At 42.9% G+C, this 13,913-nt stretch overlaps 1 protein-coding gene across 4 annotated transcripts in view; it reads right to left on the bottom strand.

The window, feature by feature from the left end:
- The window catches only part of lmna (lamin A), a 31,063-nt gene extending 19,823 nt beyond the window's left edge, over positions 1–11,240 (bottom strand). Inside the window, exons 1-3 of one of the 4 annotated variants that reach the window (XM_078286960.1) lie at positions 11,128–11,231; positions 10,956–10,986; positions 8,834–9,231 (exon numbers count right to left, since the gene is read on the bottom strand). In XM_078286960.1, the coding sequence (XP_078143086.1) occupies positions 8,834–9,177 (344 nt within the window). In that variant the 5' untranslated portion in view covers positions 9,178–9,231; positions 10,956–10,986; positions 11,128–11,231. The other 3 variants (XM_078286962.1, XM_071907177.2, XM_078286961.1) reach the window with 3 other exon arrangements.
- Between the last annotated feature and the right edge of the window lie 2,673 nt (positions 11,241–13,913).

Here is a 13,913-nt window from a genome sequence, read left to right as displayed (position 1 = left end):
AAGATTTCTGGCAGTGTACAGTGAAAGTTGTCAATATGCGTCTGCACCAATGCCGCCAACACAAAGTGCTGTTTGCTGTACTTCTTAAGTTGGCAATTTAAGTTATTCTGATTTGAACAGTTTTGGACTCAGTGTCTCAGTTTGTTGCCTGCTGCTGCGGGAGTTTCCCAAAATTGACTGGTGTATCGCCACCCTCGCTTATGCTCCATGTGGAGTAACAACAGATTGCATTCTGGTCCCCTCCCCTCCAGTGAGACACACAGCGCTCTATCCAGCTGCACTGAGTTACAATGAAAGCCTCATGGGCAGATAAGGGGGAGTGGCGCTAACGTTAGCATGAAGCTAAACAAAAGCCATGTGGAGTTTATGAGGACGGGCTAGGTTATGGTTAGCATTCATTAGCCTGTGCTAGCCTGTGGGGGAATAGGATTTGATGTTTGGAGCATTACTAAGCTGTGGTTGTAGGACGAGCCTGGCTATGCTGTGCTCTCACGCAAAGCCATAATGGACTGGCATGTAACACAGCAATACAGGATGGAGTACTTGCTGGTTTGTATAATGGCAGATAAGGCAAAGGGAAAATGGGGCACAGACCAGGGTAAGCTAGTTACCAATAGTTTACCAATGATTCTTGGCATTTGTCCTAACGCCGCCCATCCAGGATACCAGGAGGTTCTACTGCATCAGGACGATTCAGATAGTCAGGTAAGTTGTAAAACACAGAAAAGTATGTAACAGTGACTTTCACTTTCCTGTGATTGTCTAAACTTTCTGGCACTCACTGGACTGTTTTATCTGGCAAACCCCACCCATCTGGCAACAAGACAGGCTAACAAAAAACATTCCAAGTATTTTCCAAATTCTAGTTGCGCCAGAAGAGTGTATGTGGGAATATGCCACCGGTTAAAATGAAGAATATCAATTTGGGAACATTGTGAGAACGTAACAAAGACATTCACAGTTACACAAACACAGTGAAAGTGTGAGTAGAACAGTACAGTATAATACAGTACAGACACACTCAAATAGAGCTGATGGAGGATGAAAATGTTAGTTTGCAAAAACGAACCAGCGTCTCCTGTTTTTTCCAGGAATATAACAAAAGACTGCTGAACTGTAACTGATTCGCAACCACATCAGGCTTTTAAAACTTGGCTCCTAATCGCACTTCCTCAGCTCAAATAAACAAGAACAATTGTTAACGCAAAACATCTGGGGATGTCTCAGATTGATTGAAAGGGCTCCCATACAAACCCGGTGCCCTGTTTGGATTAAATGGAAATGTTCCCAACATCCTATTCATCTCAAATGTATTTGAGAGTAACTAAGCATTCGCGGGTAAGGAATCCAACAGTTGTTACATAACTAACCAGATGGGAATGGTTGGGGTTACACCCACCTTGCCAATGTCCCGATTCGAACGTCCTTGGTTAGAGAGAGAGTGTGTGTGTGTGTGTGTGTGTGTGGGCGTGTTACTGTGGAGTCCCATCATCTTAAAGTGATTTACCCTGTCTGTGAGCAAGTGACTCATACAGCTTGGCTGGATCCTGAAGAGAACCCTGAACTACGGAAACTCTGATCTATAAACTCCACTCTAACACACACACACACACACACACACACACACACACACACACACACACCACAGCCTGCCAAAACCTCCTCTCGGTACCAAGTTCTGGTCCGCTGAAGTCCTAACCCAACTCTCTCATTACTCACACAACACTAAGCCCAACAGAGACGGCTCTATGTAGCAGCCATCCAACACATTTACAGGCTTGCCACATCTGTTTTCCATTGCAGAGTGCTCTGTTATACTCTGTTAGGGGCTTGGAGAATAAGTAGCCACCAGACTGGACCAGCCATACTCCCACTTGGCCTAATGGCACCTATTGACAATATCTGCAGGATACCTGGTCAAAGAGACACAAAGATTTACAACAAAGACCATAAATTATAGAGCTGCTGTGAATAGACTTGCAAGCACACCATGCTGTGCACAGTCGGACCCCTCTTATCAACAGTGTGCTCTTGAGCTATCTTGGTATAATGGGTCAAAAAAGAATAAAGGAGTAAACCTCCTGTAAATAAGGTAATACTTTGACATTAACATGAATTTTAGTTTTTTGTCCTCCAGACATTTGTCACATTGCAGGAAAAAAAGAATCCTTCCATTTCCATAAAATTACTTGTTAGCTTTGCCAGCATTCCTCATAGAAACCAAAGGGCAGGTTTACAGCTAACTGTGCTTCAATAAAGAATGCTAACAATGCTACAAACCATTTTAGGGAAACTGAAGGAGAAAACGTGAGGAAAAATAACCGACAAAAAAAAAAAAAACTGAACGTATCCCTTTAAGATAATCTAGGCATCAATTATGCATCACCACCCTCTCTTCTATGCAAAGCACTAAGCCAGTTTTTTGTCCTTAGTAACAAATTATTCAACATGAAAGAGTCTCTTCGATGCCGTGACACCATTATAAAAAGCGATGTGATCTAATTCACATCACTGTTGGACGACATCCAAAATCAGGCAGTCGTCTGAGAGCTCCGGTCCGCCCTGGCACGACTCAACGTGACAGAGACTTGTCTGCTGTCACATAATACATGCTGAGGTCATCGTAGGGGAATACAGGGTTTCCCCCGGAGGCAGTCAGGAGAACAGAGGAGAATGTGATCAAACCACATGGGAAAAGATGCAGCACAATGAAATCTGATGGTGGTGGACGGTGGTCTGCTGCCCGTTTCTTGCCTCAGGGAAACGGGGCACAACGTTCTGGAAATCAAATGTAGTTTGTTTTGCATCACTGTGCTGAATTCAAATTCTCATCCATTTTCAGACATTAGAAAGTGCCAGTATTCACACTCGATTCATCTACAACACTTACGAAAGAATAGGTTGCAGTGGCTGTTGCACTTGTGGTGAATAGTTGATGATAAATACAGGATGGGAGTTTTCTAATAGCTACCACAGTATATAGGTGATGCAGTCAATTGTGGAAAAAGTGGTCAGACGTCACAAGTGGGTGTTAAAACATTTGTGTACACTTCCGCAGATACTTTTCAAGTTCTGTATTTTAGATTGTCAAAACCTAAATGATTACCATGGTCACAACAACCTGAATGCTGACTTTTTTCCTTTTTTTTTTTAATCCAATAGTTCTATAATATAATGCTCACACCTGGATTTCATTAAGCATATTTAACGGCTTTATAATTAGGCTAATTGTTTAAAAGGGACATTGAGGGAAAGCAAAATGATGAAGGGATAATTTACACTGGAATAAAAGGTGACTGGGAGCGAGCTTAAGCTTACCCCACTTGACCCTTAAAAAAATATATATGCAACTTGATTAGGCATATTTTCTTTAACCAGTTAATAATTGATAACATTGGCCTAATAATAGCTTGTTACAAGTAATTACTTCACTAATTAATTAACTAAGAATTTTTACATTTTGGGTGGAAAATTATAGTTTTTATGATATTGCCATAGCTTAGATTTTGAGGCAAAAGGCTGCGGAATTTATCTTTCAATTATACTTTAGGAATGGAGCAACTGGGGTTTTTATCACTTTGACTGTTTCCTAAACCTTCCTTAAGATGATCATTTCTTTTCTAATATTTTTTTAAATTCTGTCTTTCATTTTGTGCTTCAAACCAATTTCTTATCCAACAAAATATCATAGTCTCTTGGCACAGCTGAAGCTCTTACTCTAATAGTCCGAGAAGATGCTAATGTATATCGACAGCTTTTCCTGCATTCAGATGTACTTTCCCCATTCTCTCCAGTGAAAAAAATACAGTGAGTATAGTGAAATACTGCCGGCCACCAGACTGTTGAATGGAGGCTTAACTATAAAAAAGAGCAAAGGCATTTGAAAGGCTTAACTGAATCATCGTGGAAGTGGAGTGCAGGCTTGCTCTTGTCCATTTTAGGGAGAGACTTTGAAGACAAACATTTTATCTCTACAAAATTGACATGAGCAGCTTGAATGAGTCCTCCTGTTACCCATAATATGACAAAGCCCCATAATAGTGGATGTATATTGTGTTACCTCGGAGATGGGTTTCAAATTTCCCATGGGCTAAAAATAGGGATTTACTCACTGAAACTATGGTTATCACAAATATTTATGACTAATAATAGACCACTTGACTTCTTGTGATAATTACCTCCCCTTTTCATTCTCTCCATCATGCTCTCCTTTTTTCCTTCCCCTTTTTCCTCACAGGATATAGGTTGGCTATACAATGAAAAGCTCCCATCTATTGTACTGTACATCTTGTACAGTATGTGAGGTCTGTTTCCTTTGTACTATAAGTGTCAGTATGTGCTGTGAATATGTTGTCAATATGTCTTTGTTTCAATGCCACCAAGACAAATTCCTGTACATGTGTTGTACTTGGCAGATTAAGTCATTCTCCACATAGTAACAAGCTCAGGATACATCTATACATCGGATGATAATTAGGAAATGTAGTTTATGGGAAAAACACACTTAAGTAAATCAAATGGCATTGAGGTCGATCATAAACAAAATAACAAAATAAACAAGTGACACCACTCCCACTCCCAAACAGTTTGTGGACTGTACACCATTTAAACTGCATAAACACATGGGCCATATTTAATAAAGGCTATTTCAGGGTGAGCATGGTTATAGCCTACACCAAAACGAAATGGTAAAGGCAAGTATTCTAAATCAAGGAAATGGGTTTGTGCTACATGATAAGTGCACTTCCTGCTGTGTTCTCTTGATAGTTGCGAATGCCATAAGTTAGGATGGCATCCAAATTACATATCAGCCCATAAATAGTTTTACAACATTTAGACTATTGGATCTTTGTTTTGTGAGTTTCATTCTGTGCTGTACCAGGACATGTCTCGCCAAGTTATGTCTACCATATACTGCGTTTATTTAATTAATTTGTGAAGCACTGTCCAAACACAAGCATCTGGTGAAATTGATTGCAATTGTCTAAAAGCTTTGTCTACCTTCTGCCACACCCTGAAGCAGTGTGCCAACGGGTGTGGCACACAAAGCCTGGCTAAATCCCTGCTTTCATGCATTCAAAAATCCAGAAATGGGCATGGCGGTTTACTTTTGAAACCCTTCACTTCAGTGTCATCCTTATCATGCAAACTTTGACCAGAGCGAGCCATTCAAATGTTTAGCATGTTAGAATATCCATTAAATAAGGGCATGAGCTTCTGAATTTAGATAACTTTACAGTAAATATACAGAAACATGCAGTTGAGGCCATTTGATGCCACAAATAATATTTTATTATTATTAGTATTGATATTCATATATTTAAAAACAAAAACGAGTATGCCATTGTTCTTTGTCTTTTGCAAAAAATACATTAATTGAAGTAAATTATCCCACGCAATCTAGATGTGCCTCTGCAGATTTGGGATGGATTTTCTCTCTAGTCTCATCACAGAAAATAATATCTATTCATGTGTCTGGGTGGAGTGTGGAGGAAGGATTTAGCGAGCGAGTCTTGCCAGTGACACCGAGGAGCCGGTTCCCCGACATCGGCTCATGTTTCACAGCCAGCGGCGCAGCTGGAAGTTAGGCTGGGCACGGGACACCAGACAGGCGCCCTTCTTCAGTGTTAGAGGAAAGATGACTAAACAGGGCTTTGACAAACTTGTGAACACGGGGCCAGGACCTGTGGCTCCTGCTGTAGCTCGGGGGCTGATATTTCATGTTTTAACCAATTTTTTTCCTCACCTTGTAACTTCATCTCTGGCCCTACACTTCAGGTTTAGGCTTCCTTTTATAAGTTAACATTCCATCCACACCTGCTTGAGCCAAGTAGTCTTTTTCCTACAGTTGTAAATTATTTACAAGTCAAACAGCGTTTTAGGGAGAGCGGTTGGCATTCGAGCCCAACAGCTTGGGGTCTTGCCTCAGGGGGGAAGAGCATGTGTTCCTTGCAGTAGTTATGCATACAAAGACGTCTATGTGAAGAGACGCAACATCGTGGCTGTGGGCTAAACAGGTGTGTCCAGTCAACAGAGTGCAGTACTGATAGCCACACCTGTTGCTGTGCGTTCTGCGTGTCAAACTTGGGAGGAATAACCAAGGACACTGCGCAAAATGTTTAATAATAAAAAGTCATCTTATTGTGAGACATAGCTGTCCAGGATTTGTTGCGCCGCCGTCTGCTGCCGTCGCCGTCTGCTGCCCGGCTCGGGGCCAATTCAGAATAGCCCTTCAGAGTGTATTAATAAACCTGACACACAACTCCTGTTCTCGAACGTCAGTGCCTGACTTCCCGTTAGAGCGATACAGTGAGTCTACAGTCAGCCCATTCCAGAGGCCGCGGGGCCATGAAAACCCTCTGAGTCACCACCCCGTCACACGGCCATGCCAAGACTCCCAGGGCGCCATGGCAACCAAACACTGACAAAACACGCTGGCTGCAGCGTAACAGACAAAGCCGGCCCAGGCCGGATTGAGTGATTCCTTTCCACCGCACGTGCGTCAAAAGATCTGCTTCCTTTGGCCAACAATAGAGCTGTGGGAGCTGTTGCTGTATTTCTAACCATGTAGCTGGGGAATTATAAACAGCACAATGAAATGGGGAATATTTGGGATGTGAAGACAATTTTCAATAGTACTATTCTCTCAGCACTTACATGTTACACATTGCCTTGCTTTATCCATGGCTCACAGCAAAGTCAACATCCTCAACCACCTACGTACCAGTGTATGTATCAAATCTCCACTGTCATCAGACACCACAATGAAGGTCGACGCCCAAACAGAGCTGCAGAATATAAATCATCTTCCTAGACTGACCACACCCTCACCTGCAGCACTGAGCACACACATGGATATGCTTCATAGTTCGAATTCAATAGCAGTGTCAACTTAGTGAAAACACAATAGTGCTAATTGTGGAAGAGCACTGATACATCAAGTCACCACCCTATAAAGTGTTCCCAGTGTTCAGACACTGTTGTTTCAACACTGAAAATATGCCATGTTGAAATTCACTTGATGTTTTGAATGAGATGCTGTTGACAGTGTTTGCCAGGGTCTGACAATATGCTGCCTCTCCTCTACTCCCTAAGCAGGGAATCTCCAGCCATAAAACACAGAGCAGAAAACGACACGTGTAGCCTGACATGTAGGTGAATCAAACATATTAGAGAGTTGTATAAAGAAGAGTACAAATGCATTACTTTCAGTGCAGTTTCATTTTCTCAGACCCTGTCTGACCTGAGGTGCACTTTGCCAGGACTCTGACACATTCCTGGGAAGTCGCTGCAGGCTGAAGCCTGCGGCAGGAGGGCAGAACATTTTCTGAAGACATTCACCCACATAGTTGTAGTCAACACTGAGGCTAACAGTATCAACAAAGTCTGTCTACACCAAAAAAAAATTTTTGTAAGCTGGCTGGTGAGATTGGTCACCATATTCCTCTGGTGAAATACATACATGTGTGTCTCAAGAAAGAAAACACTCACACATGTGGTGAGCAGTTGCCCTAAACTATAAAATTCACAATACCTGGAGTCAGTCAGTTAACCACCGCCACCCCACCCCACCCCACCCCCAGGGTTGCTTGCACAGCACCAGTCACAGTTGTGTAATATACAACAATGGAGGAGAGTATGTCATCAGGCCGGTAATTCTAACTTGACAGAGCGAGTTGTGCGTTAAAGGTGGATCCCCTTGGTCTGGGGGTTGATTCACTTCCAATGCCCAGGGGCTTAAAGTCACATGACTGTACTTACTACCAGGCATGCCATACACGTTTAACCACCAGGAATGTGATCTACTAATGTCGGGTACGGCAAACTCTACACTTCGCTCAAAGGAATTTCTGAGGAACCAAAGAATGTTTTATGGTTGGGGGTGTTTGACTTGTGGCCTGGTATGCATTCTAGGCAGAAATTGAAGGTGTTGCACCTCTTTAGCTGTATTGTAAAACAGCTGTGGACTGGAAACAGAACAACACAAAAGGTAAAATTATAGCAATCACTTCCACGTGTTCAGTTGTTATGACTGATGTACTGCCTTAACCATTGCTATGAGATGCTTTGGAAACACAATGTTAAAAAATCTCAAACTCCAAGTTGAAATGGATGCAGAGCTGACAAGCAGATGGCTCTGGAGCATTGCATTCAGAGTGATATCCATTATAGGGGGACACAGTAATATAAGCAACTAGTGCAAGAACAAACATGCACTGGTTGATGCACCACAGCAAGTATGGGGATATAATGTTGCCATAAAATATGTCTCATAAAATAAACAGGTGCTCTGATTTCATCCCCTACGGTGCACTAACCCTTCTGACTTAACTTTGTTCCCCTAAAGAATGAAACATTGTTTATGTACTCTGTCATAAAGCAAACATCATTGCCCTAAAATGTGAAAAGCATACAATATTCATGCATTTTAAAAGCTAGGACCACAGGAACTTTCCGAGCTGAATGTAGGATCGCCTGCCAAAAAGGTAGGGAATTCCCGCACGAAGGACTGAGGCAGGCAGACAGATGAATGTTATGTCATCAAGATTGCAACACAACTTGAAACACTTACGGATAAGATACTGGTGGATATACTGAGATGGAAATGTGACTGCATGAAGGTCTAATTTACATAAAGTTTAAGTTTGCTAATGTAAATAATAATGCATGCATTTACAGAACTGATATGTTGCAAAGAGAAAAAGACGCAAGAAGAAGACTAACTACGTGCAACCCTTGCCTTAGACCACATCCACTTTATGGCATCAGCATAGTACCAAAGTCCCTCCCATTTTTATCTCCACCTCCCCATTTCCCAGCACACTCCTCCTACCTGGCTTTGAGCTCCTTGTACTCCTCCTTGATCTTGCCCAGCTCCAGCTGCAGGCGTGCTCGCTCCTTGGCCACCTGGTCCAGGGTCTTGCGGGCGTCGGCCAGCTCCATCTCATAGGCGGCCTTCATGCCCGACAGCTCGCGGCTGATCTCCGTGTCCGACTCGGTGATGCGCATCCGCAGCCCGGCGTTCTCCACCTCCAGCGAGCGCACCTTGTCGATGTAGACGGCCAGCCGGTCGTTGAGGTTGCACAGGTCCTCCTTCTCCTGCAGCCGGGTGATGCGGGCCGGGGAGATGGGCGTGCTGGCGTCACGGCCAGCGCGCTTCTGGCTCGGGGTTTCCATGGTAATAATGGAGGTGGCTCAGCAAGAGGTGCAGGCAAAGGGGTGAGTCACTGGCTGTGGAGGAGGAGGAAGGAGGAAGAGTTGGTTAGAACGCCATCTGATCTGCCTTCCCTGGAAACGCACTACACCAAATCATAAGCTGAATCACACTTTAGTGGAGTTTGTATTGAAGAAACGTTACAGTCTTGCATAACCTTGATCCTTGTCTGGGCAGCCCACCCTTAGTGCTGGGCCTGCTTACAGTTATGCATGATCATTTACTCTAGGATCATTTTTCCATGGTGAGTCAGAGCAATTGTAAAACTATGTGTATTGTGTAGGAGTAAAAGTAATTTGCAGAGGCAGAGCTCATTCACAGGGCTGTAATTTCTGTTGTTTGCTGTTCAGGACTTCAGGTTTATTTGAATTACAACCCCTATTTATTTCTAATGGAAGGTTTGAGTTTTCTTGCTTTTTTTGTTCCTGATCACATCCCTTATTCAGATTAGTAGTTACACAGCAAAGTCATATAATATATGCGTTGCTAAAACAGCGGTGCACATCTCCTCTGGCTTCATTAAATTGTTGCTAGAGTAGTTACGTCACTTTACTCAGCTCGCTCCTGAACAAGCATATTTCCCATGGACATCCACCCCCTCCCACAACTCACCCACAAGGTAATTACACACATTTATAACAGCTATAAAAAAAAATATGCAACCGCATGCCAGGAAGTCCAAAATAAATCCAAAACATTTTCCTCCTTCATCTCTGTTATCCACAAAGTTCTCCAGTAAAATGGAGGCACAGAGCAATGAACAGGCTGCTAATTGCTTCCACTCATTAACTGTGATCGATGTGTTTTGCGGTGGTCTCCACCCACATACACTCGCATCAGCCCCATTCATAATACCACAGGGTTGACTCATTATATAAACAAACACAGCAAGATGCCCCGATAAGGGCATGAATCCACTTTCCTTTTAGATGGGTGGTAACAGTGAAATGAATGAGAAAGTGTTGTTTAAAACGCTTTTGACATTAAAGACACAATGCAGAATTTGTACAAAATGTATTGAATATAAGCAGTGGGAATACATTTTTTCATCAGAGGGGGCTATACCACAATTATAGATAAGGCGTTTAACACCATCAATAAATTCATCAGTTTTATCATTATCCAACTCAAAGTATTAATAAAATGATACCATATGATATCACAACACAGCATATGGACTTAGGATTTATCTCTAAGCAGGTGCTCCACTCACAGTTTGATAACTCTTGCCCTCCGTTAGATAAAGAGGAAAGCTCACTCTATCTGGTGCAGCAGTGCGTTGATACACCAAACTTTGCCATCCATCCCATCACCGCCCATTACTAGAAGTGCACGTAAGGACATGCACGCCCATGTGGGTGGGCACACACATGCACGCACATGATCCGTGCACACGCCCACACGAGCAAACACACGCTATCACCTTAAGAACTCTCTCAGCTAACTTTGAATAAACTTCCATTTTAGCTCCCGAAATGTACCATGAATTAACAAGCACAGTCTATTATTCCACTCATAAATAATAGCATGCATTATAATGAGCCATAATGTAACTGATAACCTTTGGAATAACTCAAAGTTCACAGTTTGTATACACCACTCCCTGTCAAATAGAAAATGAAAACCATTACAAACAATATATTATCTAGCAAGCTCTTTATCACGTCAATATAACCTGCGTTTATGACTGTTCCATAAAAATGCTGGCAAAAAAAATCTGAGTTAACTCTCTCAACCTTACCTTGGTTGTGTGAGAACTTCTCAACTGCAGCCTGCTGGAAGGAATAGGAGTGAGTGTACAGCCGGACTTCTGGCCAGAAGTTTAGCTACTGGTGTGACTGTTTGTCTCCCTGTGTATGTGTGCGTGTTTGAGTGTGTGTGTGTGTGTGTGTGTGTGTGTGTGTGCGTCGTACCCCTGAGGAGCGTAGGGAAGAGGATCCGTTGAATAATGCAGCCGTTCTCTCTGCGGGTGGGTGTGTGTGCCTTTGGCTCGCGCCCTGAACTGGCTTCCTAGCAGTCGCTCACTGCACATGTACCTACCGCTGAAGAGGGAGAGAGGAGGCGGGAGCAGCAGAGAGGGGAGGAGGGAGGGAAGGGAGGGTGGGGCAGCAAGGAGGAGTCAGGCTAGACAGAGCGCGCAGACACACACACACACACACTACACACACACACACACACACACACAGAAAGCAGTTGCTGAGCTTTATCTCTCTCTACCCTGTCCTTATCTTTCCCTTTTCCTCTTGCTCAGACAGAGGTTTTCGCAGACAGATTGACCTCAGCTACTGTTCCAAGTGGTCTGCCAGTAAAAGTGGCGACTCTGGTGACACTCGGCAGCTCCCAGGTGTGGGAAAGTGTGTGAATGTGTGGACCCCCCCCCCCCTCCTCTTGCAACTACAGCCCCAGCTGTTGCTATAAAGAAGAATGTATTCGTAGTCTGCTTTCCTGGTTAAACAATGTTTTAAGAGCCTTCCACTTTAAATGGAGCAGAGAGGAAACAATTGTAAGAGAATTTGTCTTTTTGATTATATAGGGCAAAAAAAAAAAAAAAAAAGAAGCTCACTGCCTTAGAAGGGAACAAAGATAATCTTGGCACTCGCACATAACAAAGCACAGTAATCAAGAAAGTCTAAAGTACATGCAAAGCCTTCATCACCTCATAATGGGGCTCTGGTGTTATCCATTCGAGGAAAATAACCTGACAGCAAGATAGTCCACTGAATCCGAGGAGGATAAAATCCATAAGTGTTTGCCATCATATTCCCACTGAATGACAGGATAATTCCCACAGGTCATCTTCAAATTGTAAAGGTCTAACACTCAACACAAAGTTGATTCTGGTCTCATATTTATTGCCTCGGGGTGGAGTTTATGGAATCACAGGTCCAATCAAGTTCTGATGCAGGGAAAAGACAGTTTGACTGTGTGTGTCAGAGTGTGTGTGTCTCCGCACCATGGAAATGGAAGTTAAGTCTATTTGTCTGTGTGTGTCTGTGTGCGTCTGTATGTGCGCATGTGGTTAAACAAGGGGCTAGACGGCATCTCTGTTTTTGGGCATGGGGCAGGCCTGGTGGCTAAGGGAGTATCCTCCTGGCTAAGGCCTTGCAGTGGAAAGGAGCCGTCAGTCTCTGGCCTTGCCTCTCTGAGTCACACATCCCTATACAAACAGCTCGCTTGTTCAGCTCCCTCCTCCTCCTCCTGTCTGCCTCTCTCTCTCTCTCTCTCTCTCTCTCTCTATTTCCCAGCCCTCATGTTTCCATGGATCTCACACCAACAAAAGGACGCGTAGCTCGGCAGCCCAAATATTTCTCTTTAACGAGCTTGTGTACGACTCTCCCAATCTTCTTCTATGAGGCTCTGGACTGTCTGTGTGCACCAACAGTAATAGAATTCATTTTTTTCTATTACAGAAGCTATCATACTGTCACAGATATGACGGAAGCTAAATCCAGGCGTGGAAAGAATACCAAAACATCCTACTTAAGTAGAAGTAGTTATCTTGCTGAAATTTTTACTTTAACTTAAAGAGTTACTTTTTAGAAAAGAGGACCGTTACATGTGATCTTTCCCATGCAATTCTAAGACGATGAGAGTACAGAGGTCAGACTAGATTTTTTAATAGAAAAATTTGAAATTACAAAATAAAGTGAAAAAACAAAGTAAAGCCGAATTACTCTTCTCTACTTTGCTTGGTGACCATTCACTGTGAATGGCTCCACAACTGACCAATGTACGATGGTCCAGTTTCTCTTGCTTATGGAGAGCCTACAAAAGTTGGACTCTGCAATGGATGTGATTTAAAATGTAGCTAAATACAATACTTCAGCAAAAACATACAAAAGTAAAAGTAAAATTACTGACTTTAAAAAATACCCCAAAAAAGGTACAAGTACACAAAAATGCTACTCCATTACAGTCAATAACGTGAGTAAATGTAATTAGTTACTTCAACCCATGGCTAAATCCCTAAAGCAGGGTTAAAGGGGCAATAAGTAAGATCTTTGCACCCTATAGAACAAATTAAACTAATGACTAAATGATTACTTTGCCTGGTGCTGAGATTTCTGGCTTTCAAAACTCATTTTCCGGTCCATACTCTGTTTGGGGACAAAAGCTCCCCGCCCATTTGGATTTCAAGTCACTCCTATTTGTACTTTCAACAGCTCAGCGATGGAGGATGGTGCTGTGAGCAAGGGACTGGCATCGCACGACATTTCAGCTACGAAGCCTCGTTCTCAAGCCAAAAAAAGCAAATGACAAAGCAGGATTATTATTCCAGTATTTTGCATTGTGATACATTACCTCTTCCCTAGACGTTTCTGTCTGCTCTCATTAGCAAGCTTATTACTTGTCTCTATTGTGAAAATGTGACATTATTGTTTGTGTCAATTACAGGCCACCAGGAGGGATGTGTGTGTGTGTGTGTGTGTGTGTGTGTGTATAACTTAAGTCATTTTCAGGGACACACACCAGGACTTAAGACCAGTTGATTGGAGACGGCTTGTGCAATTGGGGACAAAAGCCGTGTTCCCAATTGGTAAAAAGCTAATTTTTGGGTCAGTGGTTAAGGTTAGGGTTAGGTTAGGGTTAGGGTTAGGTTTAGGCAAGTAGTGGTTATGGTTAGGGTTAGGGTAAGTCTCCAGGAAATGAATGTAAGTCTATGTAAATACCCCAAAAGTGACTTAAGTAAGACTGTGTG

The sequence above is a fragment of the Centroberyx gerrardi genome, chromosome 12 (genome assembly GCF_048128805.1).
Source record: "Centroberyx gerrardi isolate f3 chromosome 12, fCenGer3.hap1.cur.20231027, whole genome shotgun sequence".
NCBI lineage: Eukaryota > Metazoa > Chordata > Actinopteri > Beryciformes > Berycidae > Centroberyx > Centroberyx gerrardi.
Note: the sequence above shows the minus strand (reverse complement) of the source record. Positions and strands in the feature narration are given on the sequence as shown.